The sequence below is a fragment of the Ambystoma mexicanum genome, chromosome 13 (assembly GCF_040938575.1).
Source record: "Ambystoma mexicanum isolate Mex_15411 chromosome 13, UKY_AmexF1_1, whole genome shotgun sequence".
Classification (NCBI taxonomy): domain Eukaryota; kingdom Metazoa; phylum Chordata; class Amphibia; order Caudata; family Ambystomatidae; genus Ambystoma; species Ambystoma mexicanum.
Window position 1 is genome coordinate 98,109,913 of NC_090938.1, and position 27,930 is coordinate 98,137,842.

General features: G+C 45.1%; 1 protein-coding gene across 3 annotated transcripts in view; it reads right to left on the reverse strand.

Moving 5' to 3' along the window:
- The window catches only part of PHTF1 (putative homeodomain transcription factor 1), a 596,971-nt gene that overhangs the window by 473,480 nt on the left and 95,561 nt on the right, over window positions 1-27,930 (reverse strand). For all 3 annotated transcript variants that reach the window (XM_069633361.1, XM_069633363.1, XM_069633362.1), the window contains exons 3-4: window positions 25,517-25,573; window positions 21,657-21,726 (exon numbers count right to left, since the gene is read on the reverse strand). In XM_069633361.1, coding sequence (XP_069489462.1) covers window positions 21,657-21,726; window positions 25,517-25,573 — 127 coding nt within the window. The remainder of the gene's footprint in view (window positions 1-21,656; window positions 21,727-25,516; window positions 25,574-27,930) is intronic.

Below are 27,930 nucleotides of genomic sequence, written 5' to 3' on the forward strand. Positions count from 1 at the left end.
TCCATCCTTGACGACGAGAACAGCATCGGGCCCTTATCAGTCCCTGTTGCCGGAGCCGATGACACAGCCGTCAATGACGGTACTGTAGATGACAGACGTACCATCGACGACGGAACTTCCGACAACGCCCTCGTCGACGGAACTGCCACCTGCGGTACAGATTTCCCAGACGAATCAGTGTGCTAAGCCACGCTGGACCGGTTCTTGAGGACTCTCGGCTAGAGGACGACCTGTGATGGTCCTCCGAAGAGGAGCGCTTCGACGACAAGTCTTTCTTGGCCTTTTCCTGAGCCACCCCTTTACCGGAGTTCGACTTCTCAGGCCTACCTTCAGACCCCCGGGAATGGTCCGACCAACCAGGTTTGGACGAAGCAGACCCCTTCGACAGGTGCTTACTCGAAGAGGCCACACCACTCTATCCAGCCTCCGACCCAGGAGCCGGCTGAGATTTCTTTACCGGAAGCTCAGCAAACGCAGCCCAGCGATGATTCACCACCTGTACAGGCCGCTCAGAAGACAAGCTCCTCACTGATCCCACCTCGGAAGAAGTGTAGGTGCCATCATTAAGCCAACAAATCAACCGCCGATTGCGGTCCTTAAGGGTCGTCTGTGAAAATCCTCTACAAATCTCACAAGAGTCAGCAGAGTGATTAGGGTAAAGGCAGTAGATGCAGTCCATATGCCCATTCCCCTCATACACGTTCTTCAGCCCACAAGTCGCACCGGGCCAGAACAGAGACTTCTTCGGACCAGAAGACATTGCGATCCACCATAGGTCAAACACGTGCAAAAAACTCAAAGAACACAAGGTGATCCCAACACTTTGGAGACAGTTGAAATCTGAAGGGAAGCCACAGGGGTGGGCTATTTATACCCTACGTCCCATTGGTGGGGTCTAAAGCACCCATAAAGGACGTTGATAGAACACTGAAGTGTCGAAGTTTTCCATAGGAAAACGCCAAGTTAAAATGACCAAGGTTCCCAGCCTGACAACTGGGAATATTCACAGCATGTGAATCCATGAAAGATCCAATGCTGGAGAATAAGAGTTACATGGAACAGGAGAAGTTTGGCTGCATAGAACTGCACAATAACATCGAACACAATAAAACGTGGCTACAATGCCAGATTTTACATATAAAACATTTGGGAGGGTCCTTCGTTCTTGATGTCTTCCAGCTGGTTCTTTAGGTTAACCAAGGTTGATTCGGTACCATGGGCAGGAATGTATCCGATTGGTGCATTCCTAGGCTATGATTGAATTCCACGTAATGCTACATTTGCAAGTAGGCCGCTCTATACAGGATTTTCAAGAGGAACGGGACTGTTGTGATGGGTCAGTAATTGTTCAGGGCAGTATGGTATAAGGTAGGTTTCTTCAGTAAGGGGAGCACCCAGTCTTCCTTAAGGCTGGTAGGGACAAGGATGGTAGCAAAGGAGGAGTTAAAAAAAAGTGGTGATTAATTGGGCCACAGTGTCAGAGCAGTCCTTGATGGTAGCAGGGCATCCATCCACTTTGCATCTCAACGGTTTTAGTCCCATGAGGATGGTGGTGACCTCAGCAACTGTGACTCTGCTGACATGTAATTTGGAGAGGTTAAGTAAGGAGATGTTCAGTAAGGTAGTAGGGTGAGGGGGACACTGCGATGGTGCCAAGAGTGTTTTGCTTGTGTTGAATTTTATTGTGTAGGGTTGCGATTCTGTCTAGCAAGGCATTTTGTATCCCGATACACCAATCCTCATCTTTGGTGAAATTGAGAGAAGGGGTTTCCAATTCCCTGAGGATGCTGCAAATCTCTCGAGTGTTGGAATTGGCAGTGGCAATTCTTGTGCTGTAGTTAGTGAATTTTGCTAGGGAGGAAGGCTTGTTTGTACAGTTTGGCTGCTGAGGTGAACAGTGATTTAAGTTAATCAGAAGGTAAACTTAACTTAGTTTTTCTGCTTCACGCTTTTTAATACGGAGGACTTGGAGGTCTGGTGTAAACCATGAGTTCAGGTGCGCAGTTTGAGAAACCAAAAGGTTGTCTCGCTTGCTAGTCCTCGAGGACCTCTCTTTCTCAGGTGGCCAGACTAGGGTCACCGCCTTTGGATCCAGACCCTGGGGATGGACCAGTGCGGATGATCACTAGGGTGGGGCGGGGGTATCTTCAGGGATGGGATGAGACACCGATGACGAGACGCAGTATCCCCCCCCCCCATTTCCCGTAACCATACCCATCCTATTTTTAAAGGATTCTCTAATGTACCAACTCCCCCCCCCACCCCTGACTTTCCTACATAAATACTGGGCAGAGTAGGAGAGTGACGGAGAGTAAAGAAGCTAACCCTTACATATCTCATTGTACATGTATCGTTAATCAGGTCAGGCAAAGTCATGCACTAATCACATTCCCATTGGCTCCCCCACACGGATAAACGTCGGAACATAGAGACACAATCTGAGCAAGGTAGGACACGAGAAGGAGCACATCTTCCGGGCAAAGGCGAACCCACTGGAGCAGGACAATCGATCAAGGACCAGAGCGAGAGGCAGGAAAACCGTGAAGTTCCCTGCAGAGGTTGTTGCCGCAGGGAAACTGAAGTAGACACAGAGAAAGCCAAATACCAGAAAAAAAACAGCTTGCATTGCGTTTAAAGGATGCCAGCAACCCTCCCGGGGGAACAACTGAGTTGGGGAGGCAAGGCCAAACCTGTGCTATCAACCTTGATTCGTGAATCAAAACTGAAAAGACAAGAATGCATACAACCAGTCAGGTAGCGAAAGAAATAAAAGGCCAGTTTGTGTCAAGAAAAGATTGAAGCTGCAACAGTTATTGCACGATTGAAGGTTGCGCACATGCGGATGAGACACTGAAGAAAGCAAACCAGTAATGAACTTGCAAGTTACAGATAAATGTGAAGCCAGTGATACAGAGTACCGGAGTGGTCCGGCGAAAGGGAATAGCCCCCTCAAAAGTCTCTGCAAAGTGTTTGATGTCTTGTTATAAAGCAGCAAAGTGAACAAACTCTGAAATGCACAATGGTCACAATCCACCCAGATAACGGGAAGTTAAAAGGTGATTGCTTGAAGAGGAAGATTTCTTTGAACTTTTCTGAGGTATAGAACTACCAATACCAAGAGACATTGCGGCAAAAAACATTAAGGGAAAGCTGAAGTGAACGTCGAAGTGGTCCTGCGGAGGTCTATGGTAAAAGCCCTGCTCATTCGAAAGTCTTCGACATGCGTGAATGGTCCGAGCCCGGCTGACGGAGACCGGAAACATGAAATAAGTTAGGGGAAGGGAACCCGTAAAGAATGTGAATGAACCTTTGGGAAGGGAACCCCTGCAAGTGCTGCAATTGCAAGGTCTGAGCCCAGCTGAGGGAGATCTATGTTGAATCGGGTACTTTTGATGGCAAAGTCCAAGCCTGACAGAGGGAGACCTACGTTAACTTTTATTGAACTGTGAAAGAACTTTTGGAAAGCTAGAATAAGTGACTAACATGGAAGGCCAAGCGGGACCCGACCCACGTTTTGAACTGCCTTTTTTTTGATATACTGAGCCAAAGTGTGTCATCCTGTATACGGGGGCCACCTTACTCTGTGCTGTCGAACGTGTGGAGACGAGCTGACTCAGCCACATTGATCCATTATGTTATAACATGGACTTTTCTTTGCATACACATTTCGCTTTGAACACTTTGTTTAAGAAATGTTATTTACCAACTGTAACATTCTTCCGACTGGATGTTCCCTCCCACATATTCCTGATCTTTGATAAATCCACTCCCAGCTTGCTGGCCTCGGAAAAAAAAATTCCACAGTAGAGGGCGCTGCGCGTCGACGTCCCTCAAGCCAGTGTCCATCTAAAGCATCTGTATCAACGCTGACGTCACCAAAAGGTATAAATAGTCTTGCGCAGCTTCCGTTGCTCAGTTCCGTTTTGAGGTGATGTGTTTGCCCAGTATGGGATGGTTAGTACCCTCGAAGGAGCGTAGGCTGCAACTACAAGGGAAGTTCTACGGTGGGAAGGATGGGAGGGGCGATAAGGAATATGTGGGAGGAACATCCAGTCGAAAGAACGTTACAGTTGGTAAGTAACTTGTTCTTCGAATTGATTGTGTCCTCCCACGTATTCCTCATCTTTGATAGACTCCCAAGGCAGTAATGTGTGGTAGGAGGCGGGAGTAAAAATTAAGGATTTCTTAAAGATGCACAAAGTGTAACACAGCTTTCCCAAATTTAGTCTCGTGGCTAGTGGAGGAATCTAGACTGTAGAATTTGGTGAATGTATGTGCAGACGACCATGTGGCAGCCGCACATATGTCTTTAATTGTAACTCCTCTTTGGAGAGCTGACAAGGCTGCGATACCTCTGGTTGAATGAGCCCTGAGGTGTTGAGGAGGATCTTTTCCTGCCAATTTATAGCACTCTATGATGGTCAGTATTATCCATCTTGGGATGGTCTGTTTCGTGATAGGTAAACCTAGTTTATGTCCTGCATACCCAACAAACAACTGATCTGCTTGTCTAATCCTACCAAGTCTGTTGATGTAAAAACTCAAGGCACGCCTTGGATCCAGCCTGTGCAATCTCTCTTCCTCTTTCCCTGGGTGAGGAGGAGAGTAAAATGAAGGCAAGGTTATTTTTTGTGTGAAATGGAATTCTGAAAGAACCTTTGGGAGAAAATTTGGGTTCACTTGAAGAACTACTTTATCTTTGTGAAAGACTGTATGTGGAGGTTTACAAGATAAAGCTTGTACTTCACTCACTCTTCTGGCAGAAGTTAAAGGTACTAGGAAGACTGTTTTCAGAGTGAGAAACCTTCATGGACAGAAATGAAGAGGTTCAAATGGAGTACCCATTAAAAATCTTAATACTAGATTTAAATCCCACAGGTGAACTTGAAAAGGAGTTGGGGGTGGTGGGGGGGTGGAGGGGGAGAGGGGGCATTAGTCAAACCTTTCAGAAACTGAAGGACTAGGGGCAACTTGAAATCTTGAAATATGAAGGTTCTTCAGCCGTGTGTTTACAGATAGATAGCGTGGCGAGGTAACCCTTGATTGTGCCAACTTGAAGGCCTGAATTTGCCAAAGATAACGCCATCAGTGTACTACATGAAAAAGGGTCAATATCCTCATCTCTACACCAGTTGCAGAATTTGTTCCAACGGCAGCGGAATAAAGATTCAGTTTCCGGCCTTCTGGCTGAAAGTAACACCACCGTTACATCATCCGGAACGTCCCAATCTTTATATCTCAACCTTTCAGAAACCAAGTGTGAAGGTTGAGAGTCCCGATATCCAGATGGAGAACAAGACCCTCCTCTTACGAGAGAAGATCCTCTCTTTGTGGAAGACGAATCGGAGGACAGATGTACATGTCTAGAAGATCCGGGTACCACGTCCTCCTGGCCCAATCGGGGGCAATTAGAATCATGGGTTTCCGGAATCTCCTCAACCTCCTGATCACTTGAGGAACGACGGGGACTGGAGGAAACGCATACAGAAGTATAAACTCCCAGTCCACCATGAACGCGCCCCCTAGAGCTCCTCTCAGGGGAAATTCCCTTGAGCAATACTGATCGCACTTCCGGTTGACACTGTCCCAAAGGGCGAAGATCTCTTGAAGGACTTCCTGAGCTAGTTCCCACTCGTGGGAGACTGGTCTGCCTGCTCAGAGCGTCCGCCGCCGTGTTCTTCTCTCCAGCTAGGTGAACTGCTGACAGAGAGATTCCTTCTTGTACTGTCCAGAACCAGAGCTGCCTTGCCTCTCTGCAGAGTGGCAGTGACCGTGACCCAACGCCTACTCTTTTGTTGAGGTAGTGCATGGCCACTGTGTTGTCCATCATTATCAGAACATTTTTCCTCTGTACTGATGGCAGGAAAGCTTTCAGTGCTATCCTGATCGCTCTCAGCTCTAATAGGTTTATGTGCAGTCTGGACTTCGATGGAGACCATCGCCCGCTGATGGTAAAATCGTTGGCATGGGCTCCCCACCCCGTGAGTGAGGTATCCATGACTACTGTTATCTCCGGCCATGGTTGCCAAAACGGTTCTCCTTTCAAGATGTTCTCCCGACAGGCCCACCATTGAAGGTCTTGTGTTACTCTGTTTGGGATTTGTAAGAGATCGGACATTCTGTTAAGATTCAGATTACAGAATTTATTGAGGTTACTGAATATAATTAGAACGACACCAAAAAAGGATACTCTGATATAAAGGATACAAGTTGAGTTCCTGTAGAGCTTCTCCTGATTGACTATTCTGAGTGTCTTCTAAGGAGAAGAATTTGATGATTGAAACCTTCCAACCAATGCCACTCTCAGACTATAATTAACAAACACAGCCTGAAAGAGTAATTAGTGGAAAGGTCCAGATATTGGATGGATTCACCAGTCTGTAGGATAAGAATAATATGTTTTAATCACTATTCAATTTTAACCTAATTCAAAGTATGTGTCAGATTAAGGATATGCACTAACCTGTAGTTGTGTGGACTGGAGGATGAAATTGAGTTCCAGGAGGAATATCCAAAATAAAAACCAACGAAGGAAAAGGGGAGGTTAGTAAGGAGACTAACCCGAACGGAACGAGGGCCGCGCTAGGGACGGGTCGGTGCACAGCGGATAGCGTCCATAAAGTTCAGTGCACAGTTCTTGAAAGTAGAAATAATTCGAGGATTTGGAAGAGGAGGTAATCCTAGAACATGAATGTCCACAATTGACTGAGACTGGCTGGGACCTTTGGAATGAAACTGGAGACCAGAAGAACAACAGCGCGGATCTAGCTAGCAGAAAGGAGAGGCAGTTTAGGAACCACCAGAATTAGCAGCGCGGATCCGGCTAGCAAAGGGTAAGCAGATTGGAAGCCGCTTAGAAGCAAAGTAGAACCAGGCTCCGGAACGGAGATCCAAGAAACAACGATCAGAAGCGCCGAATAGCGGGAGACTTCAGTTTAAATAAGAGTCAGCTGACGTAAAATGCGTGAGTAGCGCGTTGACGTCCAGTCATGTGATACTCACGCATACTTATCGAATGGACTGATAATGTGTGCAGCGTGTTTGACAAAGAAGTTTGCCATGTTTTAGCGGAAATGAAGGCGTTTACCAGGAATCTTTCCCCAGAGTCGCCACCGAGTATAAAATGGTCTGGCTGATCTCTGGGCTGTAGATGTAGGGTGCTGAACTCGGACGTGAGAGGGCCTAGCAGGCATGACACATTCTTCCTGAGAATTGCTACCACTGGATCCTTAACGTCCACTGGAGAGATCTCATTCTCAGGCGAGCCCCTGGCACTAGAAAAATGCAGGATGTCATGAGGCCGAGCAACCTCAAAAAGTCGAAGGGTGGTAGACGCTGGGCATTTTGAAATCTGGTCGCCTTCTGAAGAATATCTTGAGCCCGCACCTATGGTGGCGAGGCTTTTCCCAGGGATGTGTCTTGGACTGCTCCAATGAACTGGAGTTTGTGATGGGATCATCTGTGACTTCTTTAAATTGAGGGAGAAGCCCAGCTTGTGGAGGAAGTGGCAAAAATAAACTAGATTAATCTGAGCTTGTTCTTGGGAAGCTGCTCTGATCAACCAGTCGTCTAGGTAGAGGTAGACATGAATCCCTTCCCTCAGACTTGCTGCCACGGCCGCCATTAACTTGGTGAAGACTCTCGGGCGGAGGTTAGTCCAAATGGCAGAACCCGAATTTGATAGTGAAAACTGGCAATGACGAACCTCCAGTACTTCCTGTGCTTGTAATGGATTGGCACATTAAAGTAAGCATCCTGAAGGTCCAGAGATACTAACCAATCCTGAAACTGGAAGGCCTGAAGGATTTGAGAAAGGGTTACCATCTTGAACTTGTCCATCCTGTGGAATTTGTTCAATTCTCGCAAGTCCAAGATGGGTCTCAATCCTCTGTCCTTCTTTGGTATTAGGAAGTAGGGGGGGAGGGGTGGAGTACCAACCCTTGTCCCTCTCCGCTACAGGTACCGGTTCTATGGCACCTTTCTCTAGCATGACTGAGATCTCCTGCATAAGGAGCAGGTCTGGAAACTTCAAAGAGCTGTTCCCCGGTGGATAACTGAGGAGTATGTAGGAAAGGCAGGCAGTAATCTTGGGCAATTGTCTCCTATACCCAAGCATCTGAGATAATAGCCTGCCATTCTGTCAGATGTCGAGTTAACCTGCCTCCTACTGGTGTTTTGTGAGGAGAGACCTCAGAGGGGTTTAGGAGCGGCTGACACTGATGCTCAGGGTAAAGCAGCACCTGCTGATGCGGACTTGGTACCTCTGACCCGTCTACCACGGGTGAATCGTCTCTGGCCCCTTTGAGCTGGCTGCCCTCTGCCTTTACCGAAGGTGGAGTAAAAACGAGTAAAACGAAAGGGCTTCCCCCTCCAGGAGGAACCTCTGGGGCGATTTGGAGTTTGACAAATTGCAGCCCCAAGGGATTTGGCTCCCGCTTTCGAGGTTTGCAATTTCTCCAAACTGTCATCAGCTTTCTTACCAAATAGTGAGGTGCCATCAAAGGGCATATTCGAGAGGTCTGGCTTGTACATCAGGAACCAAACCAGATTTCCGCAACCACGCAAATCTGTGGATTGGAATACTCGCCGCCATGGCTCTGCTAACGCTGTCAGCAAAGTCGAGACCTCTTTGGAGGAACTTGAACATCGCTTCCTTCCCATCCTTGATATTCAAGAATGCGTCTCGTTCCTCTCCTTCTGGGAGACGGTCAGCTGCTGATGAAGCGCACTCCCAAAGGGTGTGGCTGAATCTTGCTAGTGTGCAAGTGTTGTTAGCAGACTTAAGTGCCATGCTGCATGCCGAAAAGATCTTTTTAGACATGGCATCACATTTTCTGTCGTCTCCATCTTGTGGTATAGTGGGGTATGCCGATTTATTACTTGACAATGTTGCAGCCTGCACTACTAAACTCTGTGGTTGGATGCTTACTTAAGTATACAGGGTCTGAGGCTGACACACTGTACTTCGCAGAGAGCTTTTTATTTACTGCAGGGATAATTTCCGATTTGCCAATTTGTAGCTATTTTCCTCTACAATGCTGCATGAAAAGGGACTATAGGATCTTCTTGAGGACCTTTATCTAAGATGTCCGTTAGGTAATCTTGTTGGAAAGAGGGTGCGGGTGTTGACCACTGCATAAACTCCATAATTCTTGCTCTCCAGGTTCTGGTCTGGCAAAGTCAGCCTCTGGAGAGGTATCTATGCCACCCAGATTCCTGAAGATCTCTTAATGTAGCTTCCTCAGATAGTTCCTCTGGAATAGGAACCCTTGTAGTTTGTTAACCAAAAGGCCTCTCATTATCAGAGTCTTCTCCTTCCTCATAGATGGAGGACAAAGCTCTGAAGTAGTCAGAGCGTGGGTAAGGGGTAAAACCCATTTCAAGAGATGAGGGAGCCAAATTGTTTGAAACTGCTTGATAAAGGGTTGTAGTTGTCGATGTAGACGTCAAAGGTCTCAACAAACGTACAAACGGTGTCGATGTACTTGAGTATGGTCTCTATGTCGTTGAGAGAATCGGAATTCTACTCGTTGTCGTCGATATGATCGACACCCCTTTCGATGTCTTTGAAGGATCCTTCGACGCCCCGAGTACCGATGGTGCGGTCGGGACATGAGGCTTCGAAGGCATCTTTCATCGGGCCGACGAGGGCGTCGACGTCACAGTCTTATGAGTCGAAGTCACCATAGACAGTGGCTTCGATGATGCAGTTTTATGCAAAGGGTCCTTGTTCTTACTCGAGGGTTCATGACGCTCGAGGGTTTTTATTTGCCGAGGTCGACGACTCACAGTGTTTTTCTTTTCTGGGTCTTTCACCCGGGGTATCACCTCTAGGTATTTCCGAGGGGGACAAGGCTGCATTCTCGAAGACCCTTAGCATTTTTTTGCAAAATTCCTCCCACTTAGCTGGAGAGCTGTTTTTAGTGAGGCATGTGACCCCTTTCTGGAGAGTTAGAAGATGAAGAGGAAGGGGGATCTATGACGCCTCTTCTTAGTATGTCTCAGTCTAGATGAGTGGTGAGAAGCACTGAGATCTCGAGCGGGAATGTTTTCTCCGATGACGAGGAGGCACATGTCTCAACACAGCCGAAGACGATTTCGAAGGGGTAGAGGATTTAACGGTCTTACCATTTTTCCAGTTTCCCCCTACGCTCCCTCAAGGCTTTCGCCGTCATGGATATACACTCCATACATTCCGAACACTGGTGCTCTGTGTCCAGGCACCACAGGCAGATCCTGTGAGGATAGGTTAACTACATCTTTTTTCCACAATCCCGACATTTTTTGAAGCCGGATCGTGGCGTAGATGAAGCGGATGAAGATGCTATCGTAGTAATTAAAGATTTTTCAAGGAAATCGAAGTGTTTCTAAGATTTTACTGAGGAACCAAGCGTTTCGTCTCCGAGGCTTACGAATCGCGGAAAAACAGAACTGAGTATGGTGACTTTGGCATTGATACAGGAGGTATTCGAGGGACACTGACTCGAGGCACGTCGATGCGCAGCGCCCTCTACTGTGGAAAAGATTTTCCGAGGCCAGCAAGCTGGAATTGGATTTATCAAAGATAAGGAATACGTGGGAGGACACAATCTATTCGAAAGGGCAGGCAATATGGTTGCGTTAGTATAGGCCATTTAGATTTGACAATCTTTTTGTAACCAGGACGGTTTTCTCTTTATTATTTGTTGGTAGAGACTACTCCATCATAGCTATAGGGCAATGTAGGAGTTTTTCCAAACCCCAAGAATCTAAAAAAGGTTTTGAAACTTGTAACTTGTGTTAGTGTCATACTTGTGATATCATGCCTCCCTTACAGCGGACTGTTTGGGTTTGCGATGTGCTAAGGGGGTGATTGAGTCCACTGCTAGTGCTAGAGTCTTAAAGTAGAGATTGGCTAGTCCAACTGGGTCCAAGCTGTGATGGTGCTCAGTTTGTGGGGTGCCAAGTATGGGAAGAATTAGCTCTTTAGTAAGGTTTCTGGAGCTACAAGCGAACATATGAGGGAAGGCAGGAAGGGTGAAAATAGGTTGGCTAGAAGGTGCAATAGCAAAGAACACAACATGGTGGTCAGACCATGGGCACAGGGTGTTGGGAGTGGATTGAGACCTGGCAGTTAAGGCCTGCTATCCAGTCTAGGGTGTGACCTGTGGCATGAGTGGGTGCCAAGACGCAGTGTTTAAAGCCTAAATTGCTAAGGGGGTTGGCTACGGAGGTGGCATTAAGATCATTCAGATTGTTTGGGCCCAAGTTCAGGTCACCCAAGAGTATAGTTTTAGATGAAGGCTTAGTGTTAGTTCCTACAGTGTTTAGGAGGTTCTCTTCGAAAGATTGGATTGGATTGGGACTGGTGGACGGTAAATGACGTGGATGGTGACAGTATCATTGGGAGAGAAAGCAAGCCTGAGAGAGTAAATCACAATTTTCTTTCATGGTAGAGCTGTGCTGTCTGATGGGGAGGGCATCTTTCGCCAGCAAGGCGACGCCTCCTCCTCTGGCGTTGAGTCTATTGCAGCGATATATAGTAAAGCCTGGAGGAATGGCAATGGAGAGGGCAGGCCCAAGGCTGCATAAAGCCAGGTCTCTGAGATGGCTAGGATGTCTAGGTTGTGAGTTGTACTAGGGTCGTTAATATCAAAGGCATGGGCTAGGATAGATCTAGCATTAATTACGGCACAATTCAGGGGGGGTTAATTTTGATAACTGGATTTTTGGTACCAAGTCCTAAGGTACTAAGGCTGCGACAGGTGGGCTGGTCATTAGGGGTGCTATTTGTGTAGGGTTTCCCAAAAGGGGGGTGCTGATGGTGGTCGTGCAGCCTTCAGGCTGGAAGAGGCAATGCATCTAGTGACCTGCCTACAAGGGCAAAGCTTGGTGCTGGTGATGGGGCATGGTTAGTTGCTAGCAACATTATGTGGCCATTGTCCAAGGGGTGCGCCCTGCTACCGCCAATTCTGGATGTAGGGCTATAGGTGCCAGCGTGTCCGCAGATGCTTGGTAATCCCAAGAGGAATTTCTTAAACTGGTTGTCAGAGGGAGAGGGTACAGGTCTGTTACAGAGTCTACGGTCACCTGGTGCAGGTGTGGGCCTGGTTGCAGCATGAGGGAGTTATATGTGATCTTACCAACCACAATAACAGAGTGGTAAATTTCATAGTGGAAGAAAATACGTAGAAACACTGATTTTTAATTTTATTTGGGGGTCCCCCAAACCACCTGTTTTTTAACCCTTAAAACGCCACCCCAATCCCATTCCAACCCATTTTAACCCACTACCCTTTATTTAATTAAATGGTTGCAGTGTTTCAGTGTTTTTGTCCCATCTGAAATGTACCACTCTGTTTTGTTTCAGATATTTTGACTGGATACTTATGAGGGGAGATTACCAGACCAGGCAAACTAGTCGGTGCCAGACTGTGCTCTAGGGCGTTGGTCGATAACTTTTGAGATGAGGGGGATGTAATAACTGATGTGTGGAACCACAGTCCTACTAACAATTGTAAACTCATTAGTCACTGTTTCGAACAGTGGTGCTGGGTGACAGGAAGGTGGCGAGCCATGGTTTTCATAAGCCTTTTTTCTGCCGGAGAAGGGGACTTGGCTGGACTTGAGCACAGAAAGGCATGTGGAGGCATTTGGGAGGTATGGGGCAGCGAGAGTAGCCTGTGTAAGTGATAATCCATGCAGCTCACTGGGAGCAGGCACTGTAAATTTGGTGGAAGCATGCAAGCTGGTGCAAGATGGGGGTGCAGTGCGATGAGGAGGTAAGCAAATGTGCGATCCCCCAATCTGAGATTTCGGTTTGGAGTAGACATAGGGCAAGTAGCACTGCTGCAGAGGGAGTGGGTGCTCGGGAGGACATGGTTGGTAATGGCTTAATGCAAGTACGGATATCTGAGGCAGGTTTACTTTGATAGGATCTGGGATCTCCGGGGGCCCAAGCATCCGGGATTGCTGGCTTGAGGAACAAAGTAGGCCAAATAATGGCTGAGAGAAGCAACAGGTGTGGCATAAAAGGTTAGCACAGTAGTGGGAGGCAGCACTGTACACATACCTGCAGACCTCTGTAGTAGGATGGCCCTTTTGGCCAGAGAGGGGTCTTCTCTCCCCTTGAAGTGGGCCCTTTGTGTAGGGCCGCCGTCGCCTGCTGGCTCCTCGTTGCAGAGGAACTAGAACAACTTACTTCTGCCGCCAATTTCTCACCCGAAGCATCCAAATGGATTGCCTCTTTTCTAGAGAAGAGATCCATTAAAGTTTTTGCAGACAATGAAAGTGCCCCGCCAGCTCCCATCTCCTGCAGTGTCCCTCAATTTTCTTACGTTTTTCAGACGCTTTACAATATTTTCACCAAACCGCTTTTTGACCTTCCAGACTCAATTGGCATATCATTACTAATTATGCAGATGATGCTCAAATACTCCTCCCCCCTCTCAGGCAACTATGTAGAAGATTCTGACACTGTAAACACCAGTCCTGGATGGCTGCACACCATCTTTGCCTCAATGATGAAAATACTTAGTAGGTCCTACGGCGGTGATCAAGAATCTGAACCACCACTATGCCTCCTTCACAATAGACACTATCGTGATCGCACAAGAGGAGACACTGGCAGGGATTTTGTATTGCCTCTTCTGCTGCCCATACTAAAAAATAAATCAATGCCTGCAGACCATTTCTAGCCCAGACAGCTGCCTCACTGTTAGTCATTGGCTCAAGATTTCATTACTGCAATGCTCTTTTCTCATGCATATCAGCATGCATCATCCAAAAGATGCAGGTTATTCAGAACAATGCATTCTGAGCAGCCCTCAACACCTGGACGCCTATTGGTTTAATGTGTTATATAAAATGCAAAAATAATCTACACGTGTGGCTACAGTACCAGATCAGGAGAGAAGAACAATACAACTTTGGCAACATAGATTAAAGAAGAACAAGAAAAGAAAGGCTACAAAGCCATTTTAGGAAATTGGAGAGTTCATATTTAACCAGAAAATTGTGACTACAAAGCCAGATTACAAAAATTATACAACAATAAAACTAGCTGGAATGGCAGGTTAGGAAATCAGATAAGAACAAAGAAAAATAGAATCTTGACTACAATACCACACATTTCCTCCTCGCTCCCTCATCCCGCCCTCCTCCCCAAAGATTGGCTGACTTTGAAGGGTCAGCTGACCCTCCCCAAGTATACTGTTCGGCAGAGCGAGGAATCCCTTCTTGCTGCTCCACCATCTGGCGCCGCATCACCCGCCCGGCTGGCCCCACCGAAGCAGCGCATTCGGCACAGGCCCCCAAGCGTGTTTTTCCATTTTGCCTGGGCTGTCCAGGCCGAACACTTCCACTGCCTCCTCAAACCCCGCCTCATCCTGCCCTCCTCCCCAGCGATTAGCTGGATTTGCAGGGTCAGCTGACCCCTCCTCAACTCCTCTTTACAAGATTTTCCATGGCACCCCTGCCCGGGCATACAGCAAAGGGCCACAGCATGCCTGTTTGCCCATGGGTGCCCTCCCATGTCCGTCCTACTGTAAAAAGCAGGTAAGGTGGGAGGAATTGGGTACACAGCCGGCCACTACTCTACAATTACCTCTGAATTTGCCATGGTTGTTGAATTTAGCTGCATGCTTAAACATCTCTGCTTTAATTTGTTGCCCTGAATTGAGCCATTGTTGAATTTAGCTGCGCTCTGAAACAGCCACTGCTTTAATCATGCTGCTCTTTGAATTTGCCGGTGTGCTATATTTAGCTGCATTAGGACAGTAGCCTATGTGTTGGATTGGATTTAGCTGCCTCTGTGATTTGCACTGTTTAAATCCTGCTACCTTTTGAACTTTGCCGCTGTGTTGAATCTTGCTGCACAACTCTAGCATAAGCCACTAGCCACACCCCTGCTCTTGCTCCTCTCCAGAACACCCCCCCCACGTATCACACACACTCTAATGGGCCAGCCTTACTGCACTCAATCAAGCCACACATCCACCACAAAAACAAACAGTCACCAACAAACCACCCAGACACTGTACGTTACACCTTGGACAAAACAAAGTATACTCGGAAAGCCTGCATACAGAGACACTAGTTTCTCCTGGTCCTCCAAGCATTAACAGAAGAGACCACAACCTCTATCAGATACCTTTTCCCTCACTAACCTACCTCACCCATATTCTTACAGAGCCACGTGAGCGCCTGGCGACCATTCAAATGGTAGCAGTGTGCGGTATAAGTCAATTTAACATAATACATAAGGAGATTAGAGACCAGAACAAGAAACCCTTGGCTACAATGCTAGATTAGGAGAATTAATTGATTTAGATTTTTTGTATTACAGTACTCAGAATAGACAGATGGGCAAACTAAATTGCCTTCATGCACCGTAAAGACAAAAACTATTTAAGACAATACAGTCAGGAATAAACGTTTATGAGCCCTTTTGTTTTCAGTTATATCATCGAAAGGCTGAGCACCTGGAAACGAGACAACTCTCTACCGTTGTCTGTCCCCCATGGTTTTACAACGCAGGGGCAGTATAGCCAATAAGGAGTCCCTGGATGAACGTAAATGTTTCAGTGCATGGTAGAGAGGATTTCAGTAATGAGACAGGGGTCCGAAATGCAGGCAACTTAAGGACAATGCTGAAATCAGTCTCTCAACTGTCAGTCAATTTCTGTAGGCCGACGGTTCAAAATGAAAGATATGGACGCATTTACTAAGTCCCAAAACCTGTTGTAAACAGCATTTTGCAAAGACTGCTCATATTGAAGCTGGTATGTGGAGATACCAGCATAAGCAGAATTCACCAGTGATCCTGCAACTCTTGGAGGTCACTGAGAAGTTGGTAACTGCCAAAGTGACAGTTTGCGAGTCGGTTCTGTGAAGAATCCTGCGGATCCATCACTAAAACCCTGCCTAAAATCCCCTCCCAGATGGCACGAGAGGGGAGACGCTGCCTGATCCCAATCCTCGGGGTGGTGTAATGCGGGAGGATCACCTGGGTGGAGACCGGGCAATCTGTGGGATGGGACATGTTATTTTTCCCCTAAGAGGGATGCGCTTACCACCATGCCAGAAGGTGTTACGGCCTACTGTCATTTTAACATCTCTCAATCACCTGTTAAAACTAACATGGTAAAATATAGGTTGTAACATCCAAACCGATTACATCAAAAGAACTAATATTTTATCCCTAAAACCAAACATCCTCCTCAATAGCAAAAGGTATACTACAAGGAAGGGTGGAAACGGTACCTTCCTCTAATAAGGTTAAAACCTACAATCTCTCTTTTGGAAATACTTGGGAATTAAATCTACCCTTAATTCTATAAAAGAAGTAGAAAATCCTGATTTAACTAAAGTGAACTATATGTCCCAGAAACCCATAGGGACTGAGACGAAGAAGCGGGCTGAAGAGGCATGTAGAAAGGAAGGACAGGCCTAACAGTTTTTGCCAGGTTCAAGCAAATAACAGGATGGGCCTGCACCTGAAATCAATTGCTGCCCCACCTAAACAGCATAAAAGGCTGCAGCAGGTGGGGGGTAGCAGAATGGAGCAGGAGCAGGAAGGCTGGTAGTAGTAGCAGAATGAGAAGAGCAAGAGGCTGGCATTTCATGAGGAAGCATGTTCACTTAAGGGACGCCGGGGCAACAGGAAAGCAGATTTCACCTGCAAGTCCTGAGAGTCTTGTGTTCACAAACCCTGCTTTGACGTGTGGAGGTTAAAAGTCTTTCAGGTGAGCCTAGTGCTGTGAATGCAGAGCCGTGACTGTGTTACAACCAGAGTCCCATGTACAGAAGCAAGCCAAGGAACAGGGTAGTGCAGGCAGCCCTACAGATAAGGGGTGTATCAGCCAATGTTACTCCCTAAAAATTGGGAAATATTCCCACAAAAAAAAAAAAAAGTACAAATACTCCCATCAAAATATTAAGAAACAGACATAGAATCTTGTCCTACCTGCTTTCACCCACACAGCTCCATGAATAAGTTTGTACCAGTAGTGCAAACCGTACCACAGGAAGAAACTACCATTATTACTGCCTGATCAGAAGTAAATGTAGATGACTAACGGGGTGCAGACAAATAATTACCACAGCCTTTCCTTTTTCCAGTTGAAACATTTGTACCCGCGTATAAAATACTCATTGAAAATTGAACTTACATTTTTTACAAAAATGTGCACTCCTGACATTTAAAAATAAGGAGTAAAACACTCCCACCTCCAAATTTTATCTGCAACACTCAGTGCAGGAGACTCGCTGTGGTTAAGGGCATGTGAACACCCACGCTGCCGAGGGCTGTGGGTTCCAAGGGTGCCTAAAGTAGTAGCAGAAGCAAACGAAGTCAGGAAGTAGAAGTAGCCTGTAAACACAGTGTTCCTGTAGCCGGTGAGTGAAGCTCCATGTGCAGATTCACTGTAAATCACTTGCTAGGACCTGTTACCAGCTCTATAATAACTCGCGTAAGAGAGCGTGTAGAAGTTGTTTGTCGCAGTGACATGTCTACTTAACAATGAAACTATATCCCACGTATTTCTAATGCAAGTCCGAGTGCTGCCGTATAAAAGAAAGCTTTCATTTTCCATTGTTCAATGGTTCAAACGTTACCGGAGTGACCGCGTGTCTCCATTGGAAATGTTTTCCAAATCACTCGGAAACCTAAAGCGGACTTTCACAAAGTGTTACAAAATATATACCATCAAAGAGGTTGTGTGTGAACAATTGTGATTCCCAACTGGAGTCAGAATAAGGGGAATACAATTCTTTATGGGTCTTTAAAGTTGAAGATCCTCTTTAAAGAGTGCTCACGTGTACTTAAATCTGTTTCTATTTTGAAGATCGATTCTTGTAACATCCAGAACAAGTCTTCTATAAATGTAGAAGTTGCTGAACTGACGAGAAGAAAAAGCATTGCCCAAACCAGTAGGCAAATCCTTTCTATAGTGAAACCAGCCCTGTTAAGAACTTTTCACTCGCATTCTGAGGTTGTTAAAGTTGTTGAAGGTTTAGTGTGAAATTGCTATCCAAAGCTGAAAGGGTGGCAATGCAGCTTCAGGGTAGCTACCTGGAACTATAAAGGTGTGAATGAAGCTGGAGAAGGGAGCTGGGTGCTTTTGTCAACAATCTGTACTGCTGTGACTGTTCAAGTTGGAAGAGGAGCCATCTGGAAGCAGAGGCAGGTTATATTGGTGGCAATAAGACAGACAGAAGAGGCAAAGAGGCTGCCCTTTTCTTATAATCTAGAAAAGAAGGGTGCCTTTCCAACCTGTGGAGGTAGAAGAGTCTAACAATTCAAGTTGAAGTAGATAGACATACTAGAACTGTGGTTGTGTAGGATACTGTCAGTGCATCGTACATAAAGTTGGTTTAAGACGACTTATTGTGGAACAAAGGAGCATGTTCCCAAGGAAACAGTAGTAAAAGGGGGCTGTCAAGAGGCAAGCAACACCCTAAAAAGAAGCATCCTGGCAATTATACCAGAGACACTGCAGAGGTTAGAAATACAAAAGGCAGTTGATTAAGCAGGAGTTGTTTCTTTATTCTGTGAACTGTGGAAACCAATTCTGGAAGGAGGCTATCCAGGATTACCATTGGTGCTGTTTTCTTGGCTGGAATTGGAAGGGGCACCTTTCAACAGAAAGCTGTAGAACTGTGGCCAGTGGATTTTTGTTTGGTGATCTTTGATTTCATTTGGAACTTAAAAGAACTGGGTCAAGACTTTACTTTTCTTTTTGAACATTTGGGAGAAATTGGCTGAGCAATCCTGGGGAAGGATCTACCCAGGACAGGTGAAGGTCAACCAAATCACTGATTGCTTATTCCATTATTTATAGTGTTTATGTTTTACTTTGAATGTTTGTGTTGTTTAGAGAGGGCCCGTTATGCTAGGAGTAACCCCTGTACACTTTGTACTCCCTGTTAGAGTAGCCTTTGTGAGGATTAATGTGTACTTTTAACTTTGAATAAAATGTTTAATCTGGACAGAAACACAAGCAGTTGTCTGCCTCACATTACTGGCCCCTCACAGTGTTTAGAGCCCACACCAATGCTTCTCTCATGCCCCTAGTCACCTGTGACTACGAGAGACCCTGATCCATCTGTTCCCCTAGTAATGGGAGCCAAGTAATAGGGTATGAATTATTGTTTTCAGAGATCTCCCACCACAGTTACACAGAAACTACCACAAGTCAAGCATGTGCTACTGCCTGTTGAATTCAAGGCCAAGATTTTGAACCTACATTTCATAATGCCGAGTGGGAAAACCTATATGTATGGTTTAACACTGTGAAAGTAAAGGATTTATTATTCTTGACCATCATTGAAGGGGGTACGTAGAGAGAGGGTCTCAGATGGTGAAGAGATGGGTTTTGAGAAGGGCTTTCAAGTAGCAATGGGGAGACATGTATTCCACTGCTTAGGACTCGATCAAAGAAGTGACATCCGTCATGGGGGGCAAACCTGGCATGGGGCAGAGAGAATGCCAGTTTTAGGTGATAGGACAGAACTATGGGGAGAGTATCATTGAATTCTTTGAGACAGATAGGTCGGGACTCGGGACCCCCTAATAAGCAGGTATGCATAAGGCATAGGTTTTGAAATAAGCTTGTGCCCAGCCTCCATTCAGCAGAGATATGTGGCAAGAAACAAATGGGCTAATTTTAAAAGACCAAGATCTGCTCTATTAGATGCATTTCATGAAATGTGAAGCATTCCTATGAAATGGCCATGGAGACCCGCATAGTCGGGGTGGGATCTGAAAAGCGATCCGATGTCCACAGCTCGGTCCTACGTGGAGATTAGAGTTTCAGCTGGAAGGAACCATTTAATTTTAATTTGGTGATCTGGAGAAAGATGAGTGAACATCATCACAGAGAGTGGACAACAGAGATATTGCAGAACAATGAGGGAAAGGAAATCCAAGTGGCCCCCCCACCCTCCACCGCCATCAACAGGAACTCATTGTTTGCCTGGTTCCGTTGGAGCAGTCATTGCCCATCTAGCGTGTAGAGCTACATATTTTAAGCATAAAAAAATGATAGGAGATATTGAAATGGTCTGAAATGATCAAGGACTTTGAAAAAAGTAAAAATTAAAAAGGAGGAGGTGAACGGTGGCAACACGGGGCAATGCCATAAGGAGTGCAAGCAGGGAAAGTGTGTTGGGCCTAGGGAGACTTGTTTGGATTTTCTGAATCAGCAAGGGAAGACCCAAAGAGTGGTGGAGTGGTTAAAACTCAAAGGTGCTGAATCCGTCCACTAATAGCTTGTGGTCTACCATGTCAAAAGCGTAGAGAGGACAAATAGACATTCACACACGTTCCTTAGAAAGAGAGCCCCATAACATTCTAGGATGGTGTTGATGCTCTGTGCCAGTTCATTAAGGAAGGATGTACTCAAGGTTATGGCAGCCGTGAACCTGTGGGGGAAATCCCTGTAACTTTCAGGACTCTCTAACCACCCAAAACCAGCCTGTTGATATAGGCCTCATAGCAGCCCAGATCATTACACTGTGGGCTTTGCTAGTATAGATTATAAAGTCTTGGCTCCACAATAAGTCTTGAGGGACCCAATTTATTTCCTAATGCCAATCTCGGTCCTGGCTAATAGGCTGTATTGTCTTCAAAAAGGAGGAATTACATATCACACCCACAGCCATCAGACATTGTTTAACATGTTTGATGAAAAAGGTTAAAGTGTCTGGGGCAAGATGCACCGTTGCCTTACTTCAATACAAAAATGAATCAACTATTGGTCACCTCCCTTCGATCCACAACTGCAACCATTCTGGTGTCCCAACATAAATTGCCTGAAACAGAATGATCATGTTGAGTTCTATGGTTACACTACCCAGGGATGCTCAGGGAAGCCCACTATCTACAGTTTCAAAGCTGCCTTGGCATCGACTAAAAGCCAAGTTCAGCTGCCCACCCATCAAGAAGCTATGCTGCCATCCCCGAGCCTCTGTGAAAGCCCTCTGTACATCAACTTTGGTATTCATTGAATGTAGATAGTCCGCCATCTTGTCCAACATAATTCCTTCAAAACTAATCTCGAGTATCAAACCGAAGTTGCTGTGGGTTTCTTTATATGAACCTTTGGTTCTTGCAGTGGTGCCGGATTTTTCCCCCATGCTCAGGTTTGCATTAAAACAGTGCAAAAAGGACAAGCAAAGAAAAAAACAAAATGTCCACTGTGGACTTTGTCCGTTCTGGGGTCCAACCACTATCCAGGCTGGTTATGGGATAGAATACTTCAGTTAGCTCCATATCCTGACAAAGATCCAAGATTACCTTAGGCAGTTCTGTGTGCAGAGGGTTGCACCACAGAGTGCAAAAGTGACTCTCTAACTCAGCACATTTGATATTCGTTCCGACTTCTGGGACGTTGTCCTTCACCACCCCCCCAAAACCCCTACTCCAACTCATTCGGGCTATCATGATGAATCGTGATAGTTCCTCCACCCTTCTGCTGATGATCATGGTTAGTAAAGGGTAACATCTATTAATTAGTCCATTTATATTCTGAAGAGATGTTAGATTGCGGTAGTCCTGTCGAGTGTATATGGATAGAGGCGGCTGTATGGCTGGAGTGGTGTTATGCTTGAAGGCAATTGATGGGTCATAAGGCTCTCAACACATTCTACAGTACTGATCAAATATGGACACCTACCTCTAACCAAGTCCACGTCAATCAAGTCAGGTTGTATGTGGCCCATCTTCTTTGGTTTGTTGGTGAAGGTCTGTAAAGTTAAAAAACAAGTCTGTTCATTAGCAAGTTCTTCCACAGCTTTGAAAAAGAAATGGTACACAGAAGGAGACACGCAAACAATCTATTGGTTTTTCCCCATTTTCAGGATTATTGTAGGTTGGGAATAACATTCACAGCCGACTACTATGAAGGAGACAATTTATTCTGTGAGTAGTACCCTGCGCAATACCAGCAGCTTGGATACCACAACAAATACAATTGCTACATCTTCCAGTTCAGCTCACATTAATTGCCATCATTCTCAATTATCACAGATGAAAGATTAGATTCAGTGTGGATTTTATGTCATCTTGTGCACAGTGTCATTGGGTAAGTGTCTGTCATGCATGTAGTCACGCAATATAGCCAGTCAAATTTAATCCCATACCCACATGGAGTGTGTGCCTTGCCCATTCTTTTGGAATATGAAAAGAAACCACAGGACTGGACCAGAGTTTGAAAATACTGGGCACCATTTTCTTCCTACTTGTAGCCTAGAAGATCCTAGTGTCAGGTAGGCCTTTTGAACAGCACAAATGGCGCGACTAGAAACATAGGTCAAAGGTTTTACTATTCATAGAAGAAACAAGTCAGTATCCCAAACAATGGTGCAGAAAAACAAGAAGAGCCTCACCTTCACAGGCACCATGAAGGTTTTCCAAGGATTCCCAAACCCTTAGCCACAATGGAATGTCCCAACAATATGCAATGCGGGCACCCTCCTGTCCGCTCCCAGCACACAGAGTAAACTCTTAATGGTATGATTGTTGGCGAATGCAGAGAGTTTCGCCTGCAGCAGGACCTTTAGTTTGTTGGTGCAGGTCCCCTTGGTCAATGGCGAAGGCGTTGCTGAAGAATTGGTTCTGCTATGGGGAATTCAAACTCTACACAAATCTGCTTGGCAGAGCTACAGTTGGCCCCGGGAGGCAACAGTGCAGGTTCTTTTTCAGAAGACCCAGGTGTATGGTTTCTATAAAAGGAGTCATCTTACCTTTGACTCTCCCTCCCTGGAATAGATTAAGATATAGGGCACAGGGAGGGGTGTGTGCGCGTACGTGTGTTACACACTTGGGAATAAAGACCATAAGAGTATGTCATGTAACTGTCCCCTGCGTTTTCCTCTCATGTTATGTGTTGCACTCTATGCACCAGCTCCTCATCCACATGTAGCTCCTGCCTACTGGGATGTCTGATACTAAGTAGCTGCTTGCAGACTCTGCTCAATTAATCTTTATTCAATCTCTGTATTCTTCTAGTAGGTAAACTGGGATGATGGGGAGCAGAGGTTATGGAAATAATGCTTTGGGATAACACTACCTCCTTCTGTACTTCTGCACTTGGCTCCTCGCCATTAAAAACTACTGAGAAGAGATCATCCCAATAAAAATGGAAAGGACATTGTCAACTCTGATGAACTAAACACAGTGTAAAGTTTAAATCGTCTAATTTATTTTATTTATGCTGTGATTTTAAAAGTGGCAAATAAGTCAACTTACAGTCACTTCAGAGTGCTGCTGTTTAGACGACAATACAGAAGATGAAGACCAGGTATGTAAAGAGGAAGAGCAATGCATAAGGGAGGATCAAAAAAAATGGTACCATAGTAGCTCACGCAGAGTCAGTCAGTCTGATTCTGGTTGATGAACATCGTCAATGACAGTCAGATGTACCCATGTGTGTTCTAGTTGAAGAAGCAAAATGCTGATGAGATATTAGAGGGGGAGTAGGTCTCTTAAAAACAAACAGACTTCAAATTATTTTTTGGGACAAGTTGATAGCTAGCTAGTGTCTGAACCCCACAAAGAGAAGCTGCATTATCAAGCCCAGGGAGCACAAACACATGGGGGCACTCCTCCCTTAAATTTCAGTACTCCTACGCTCGGACACTACATTTTTTCACTACAATGTCCAGATGAGAAGTAGCATGAGATGGTATTTTCTGGCGGTATTTAGGGTCCCTAATCCAGGATCTCCTGTTTGAAGTGATACAGCCATAAAGTGGATAGTTTGTTTCATTGGACACCAGTGGCATCTTTCAGAGTAGTTTATAGGTTTGGTAGGCACCTCCAAAAAAACGAATTCTGCATTCTCAGACATTTACAGATTGGTGTACTGGATAGGCTGTCTAAGCTTCTACAATACAAGAAGAATTGACAGGTTTGTAGACGTTCAACCTTCTACCCAATGATTGACACAAAGTAATGGGGATGGTTCATGGTGACCGTACTGGTTTATTTTTGCTAGCAGACAGACCCCACACCTGCATGTCCTTTACTCCTGCCCCCACTTTCTATTTCCTTTCCTGTTACTCCCTTATGAGGAGGTTGGATAAAACACAAAGGCCTGCATTTTTCCTGACAGTCCTGCAAGTACCGCTTTATTAAATGAGGGATCCTTCCTTAGCAGAGAAAGTTGGAAATATGTTGCAGTCAAAACTACATTTATCTGGTTGCTGGATATCATCTCAACATCAAAGATCACAGCTTAGTTTATGGATTCCTGTGCTGGGAACTAGGCAGGGCTCAATATGCCGGGCCACTCAAAGGACACGTTTTTCCGCAATTGGCTCAGTTTGGAAACGGCCAAGCCATTGCTTCATTCAAGCAAAGAAATCATCCCTATATCTGAAGGAGTACACATCCTCCTCCAGATAGTCAGCAACTTCAGGTCATTCTCCCAGAACTGTCCTCCACCCGGAGATGGACCTGGTTATCATAGTCCTATGTCTGGAACTAAAAGTGACATAGAAAGACAATCTGGGTAAGGGCGAACATGTGTCATGTTAATGGCCATTTGGCAAAGACCCATTTCTGAGATGTCAACTCATAAAATCCTTAAAAATGCACCAGATGAGTGTGCAATATTCTGTATAATACCAAAAGGTTACAGGGTATTTATTGTCATTTTGAAGTTATGAAAATAAAGCTAATTTTACAAAGGCGGTTTTTGGAAAGTGCAGGGATGCTTCCATGCTCTATAATTTGGACGTCCAATAAATAATGTGCAATGACATCACCGCTCGAAGAGGACGACAGTCAGTCATAACCATATTTTCATCTAATAGACATAAAAACGTACAACTATGTGAATAAGAAATCTTCAAGCAAGTTTAAATTCTCATAAAACAAATAACATTATTTACACACAAATCAAACTTCTGTTTCTGCCCTTCATAGCCCTCGTAATAAATTAAGGGCCCAACATCCCATGGGCAAATTCACCAACAGTAAAAACAACAAAGCAGGACGACATTGGTTAAAATGTAAAATCTTCAAAAGAGGTATTAAAAGAGGTTTTCCTTATTGATTTCCATAGTGCAAACATGAAGAGCATTAATGTCTCAATCGTTTCTGGACAAAATGGACAGAAAGATAATGTAATATCATTCAAGTACCACCCTGCCATTACAGAGTTAGGTCAAATACGGTTAAAACGAGCTCCAATGACATCAAAATTGATCTTTTATAATATTACACTTTTTAAAATAACCTTGAAAACCTGAAGTAATTGTAATACTATCATGATTCGGATGTGTTGTTTTAATAAGTTCCACTCGTTTTCTCCACATACTGCATTAGCAGTGCCTTCTTGATCAATATAATATGACCAATTACTTGTAATGTCGCAAGAAGAAGTTTACTCTATTCCGTTTGGATATTTCCCCGACACTGTGCATTCTGCATATACATAGAAAGCTAGTCCAAGATTCAATAAAACCACTATTCCGTTGAGTGGTGACCGCCTCCATGGCCTACATGTTCATGAACATCGCCTTTCCTCACCTTAACCTCCGACTGCTCAAGTGACTTTTCCCATATCTGCTGGTCATAGGCGCCAATCTGGAAAAGGATAAACAGTCAATTAAAAGAAGCCCTCTTGAATAAAAAAAATACATTTGACTTCATTATGAAAGTAACATGAAAATCTAAATATGAATTAAACTAAAGGGTACTGTGACCAGTCAGAAATGAGAGGCCGACACAAAGTTGTAATGTTTTCAACAGACATTGTATTAAAATAAAAGGGTTTGGATAAAGGCCTTTCTATCCCTATCCTATAGAGAGTTCCCCTGCGTAGGAAATCAAAACTAAAGGTCAGTCTGTGTCTCGTTGTTAAATCTAGGTAAACTGTCCTTGTGTCCAAAACCTATCTGGCCCTCACACTAAGAACGAATAACAAAAAGGTGTTAAGTAAATGTCTATGCTTTAGATTAAGCAAAAATTGCAAAAGATCTAAGTATGCAAATCCAACAAAACAATCCTTGCATCCAGGGGATGATTCCCAAATATGCAGACTTTTGTAAATTCCGTCCTTCTATATTACTTGGTTGATATTAAAAACAAGTGTCCAACTGTTTGTATGCCTGTCGGTTCGCCCCGAGGTTCCCACAACTCCTGGGCAGACTAACCAGTGTTTGCCGGCGTTTCTGACCCATGTCGTATGGCTGCCAAGTGCTTACTGCAGACCCCTTTGCAGTTCGCCAGTCGGCTTCTCATTCACTCGCCATTTGAACTGCTGTTCTTCAATGTGACCGTGTCCCTGAAATCCTCTCTACTGCTGCCGGCTCCCCAGCAATCCTGCTGCAGGACCCATTGTGCTGCTCCCCCTTTCCGGTAGGAACCACTTTCATCCTTCAGCACAGTCTTCTTTCGGGTGTCTGTCTTCAGTTCTGCTTCCCACTTGCCCGTGTTGCATCTCTCTTCTCCGCCTTCACCTCTTACTTGGAGAGGCACACCATTTTTAAATAAATGTCCTGCACAGCTGATTTCCATTACAACAAGTCTGCAGCTTTAGCTTGACGTTTCTTGTATTCCACGTTAACTTGTTCCTCTACCTTCCTTGTCCCAGTAATTGAGGTTGTATGGGAGTTCGGAGTCTTTAGGATTATTGTGCTTTTTAAAATTGTATTGCTTTGGATTTTTTGTTTAAATCAAAATCATAATAAACATATTCATGTGCTATGTACTTATGAGGTGGTATCCGGTCTAGAACGTTCGGGAAGAAGGGGTTTTAGGGTTTTATAAATGGAGGGATTTGTAGAATGACAACATGCCATCGGGAATTTAGGAATTATAGGGTCTATTTCACATGGAAGGGAATGCTGCGTCTCTCCTAATGGGGTCACCACATCTCCCAAACAGCCATCTCTTCCCATGTGATCCTACCTTATCAATTCCACCACTAGTGTGAGGATCAGGTAGCGGCTGCCGTCCCCATGCCACATGGGATGAGACCTTAGGCTGGGGATCAGTGATGATTCCACAGGAGTCATCACATTAAGAACTGATCAAGAAAAGCACAACGATAAGTGTTGGCGCAGATTAATAGATAATCTGAGTGTTTGTGGTATGCACCTTCTTATTTTGGAACATCTTTTCTGAAGCCTATTACATTTACATCAGTGCTTTCTTTCTGGTCTTCTATGCGAGTGCTAAACAGTGCAAAACACATCTGAAAGCCCAAGGGCTGAGGGGTCAATGAATCTGGTCGGGCCGATTTGTTGCCTGGTGTTGTTTCCCAATGGTGAGGCCCATAGGCCGGGTAGAGTGATGCAAATAACTGACATTTTGGGGTTTTTTGAAGAAATTGGCATCTGGCCATGTCAATAAGAGCATCCCAGAGTTCAGTGGTACCTTAACTTGAGCTTACCAAGGCGTTAAGGTCTGGCCCATTTGCAGGGTTCAGCACCACATAAAATGTGTCTGGTGCCTACATTCCACCAAAATCTTATCACAAACCAGTCATGCCCATTAAATCTTAGGCTTTCAGTCTGGCCTTTTGCCCCGTTCAACTAGCCAACCAATGCCCTATAATCCAAAAAAGCCATCCTATGGGCCTTAATCTTATACAATTCCACTTGGGGAATCATTGCGTGTTGTGCCCAATACCAAATGAGAGATTGTGGTTACTGTGACAACTATCTCAGGATTTCGAAAATAGCCAATTCCTTGCTTTGACAACATTTTTTAAATCGTGAATTTCGATCTGTGTTTGTGGGGTTGAAATGCACATCGGGAGCCAGCAGTATGGGTCACACCCTTCTGTGCATTGATATGATATGGCATTTATAACGCACCTATACACAAGTGTTTCAAGCTTGAACCACTTAGGAGAGCTATACACAGAGCCATACGCCCATTAGGAGAGCTATACAAATTGCTCAACCCCATGATCAAAAGGGGGCGTGTATGGGAGC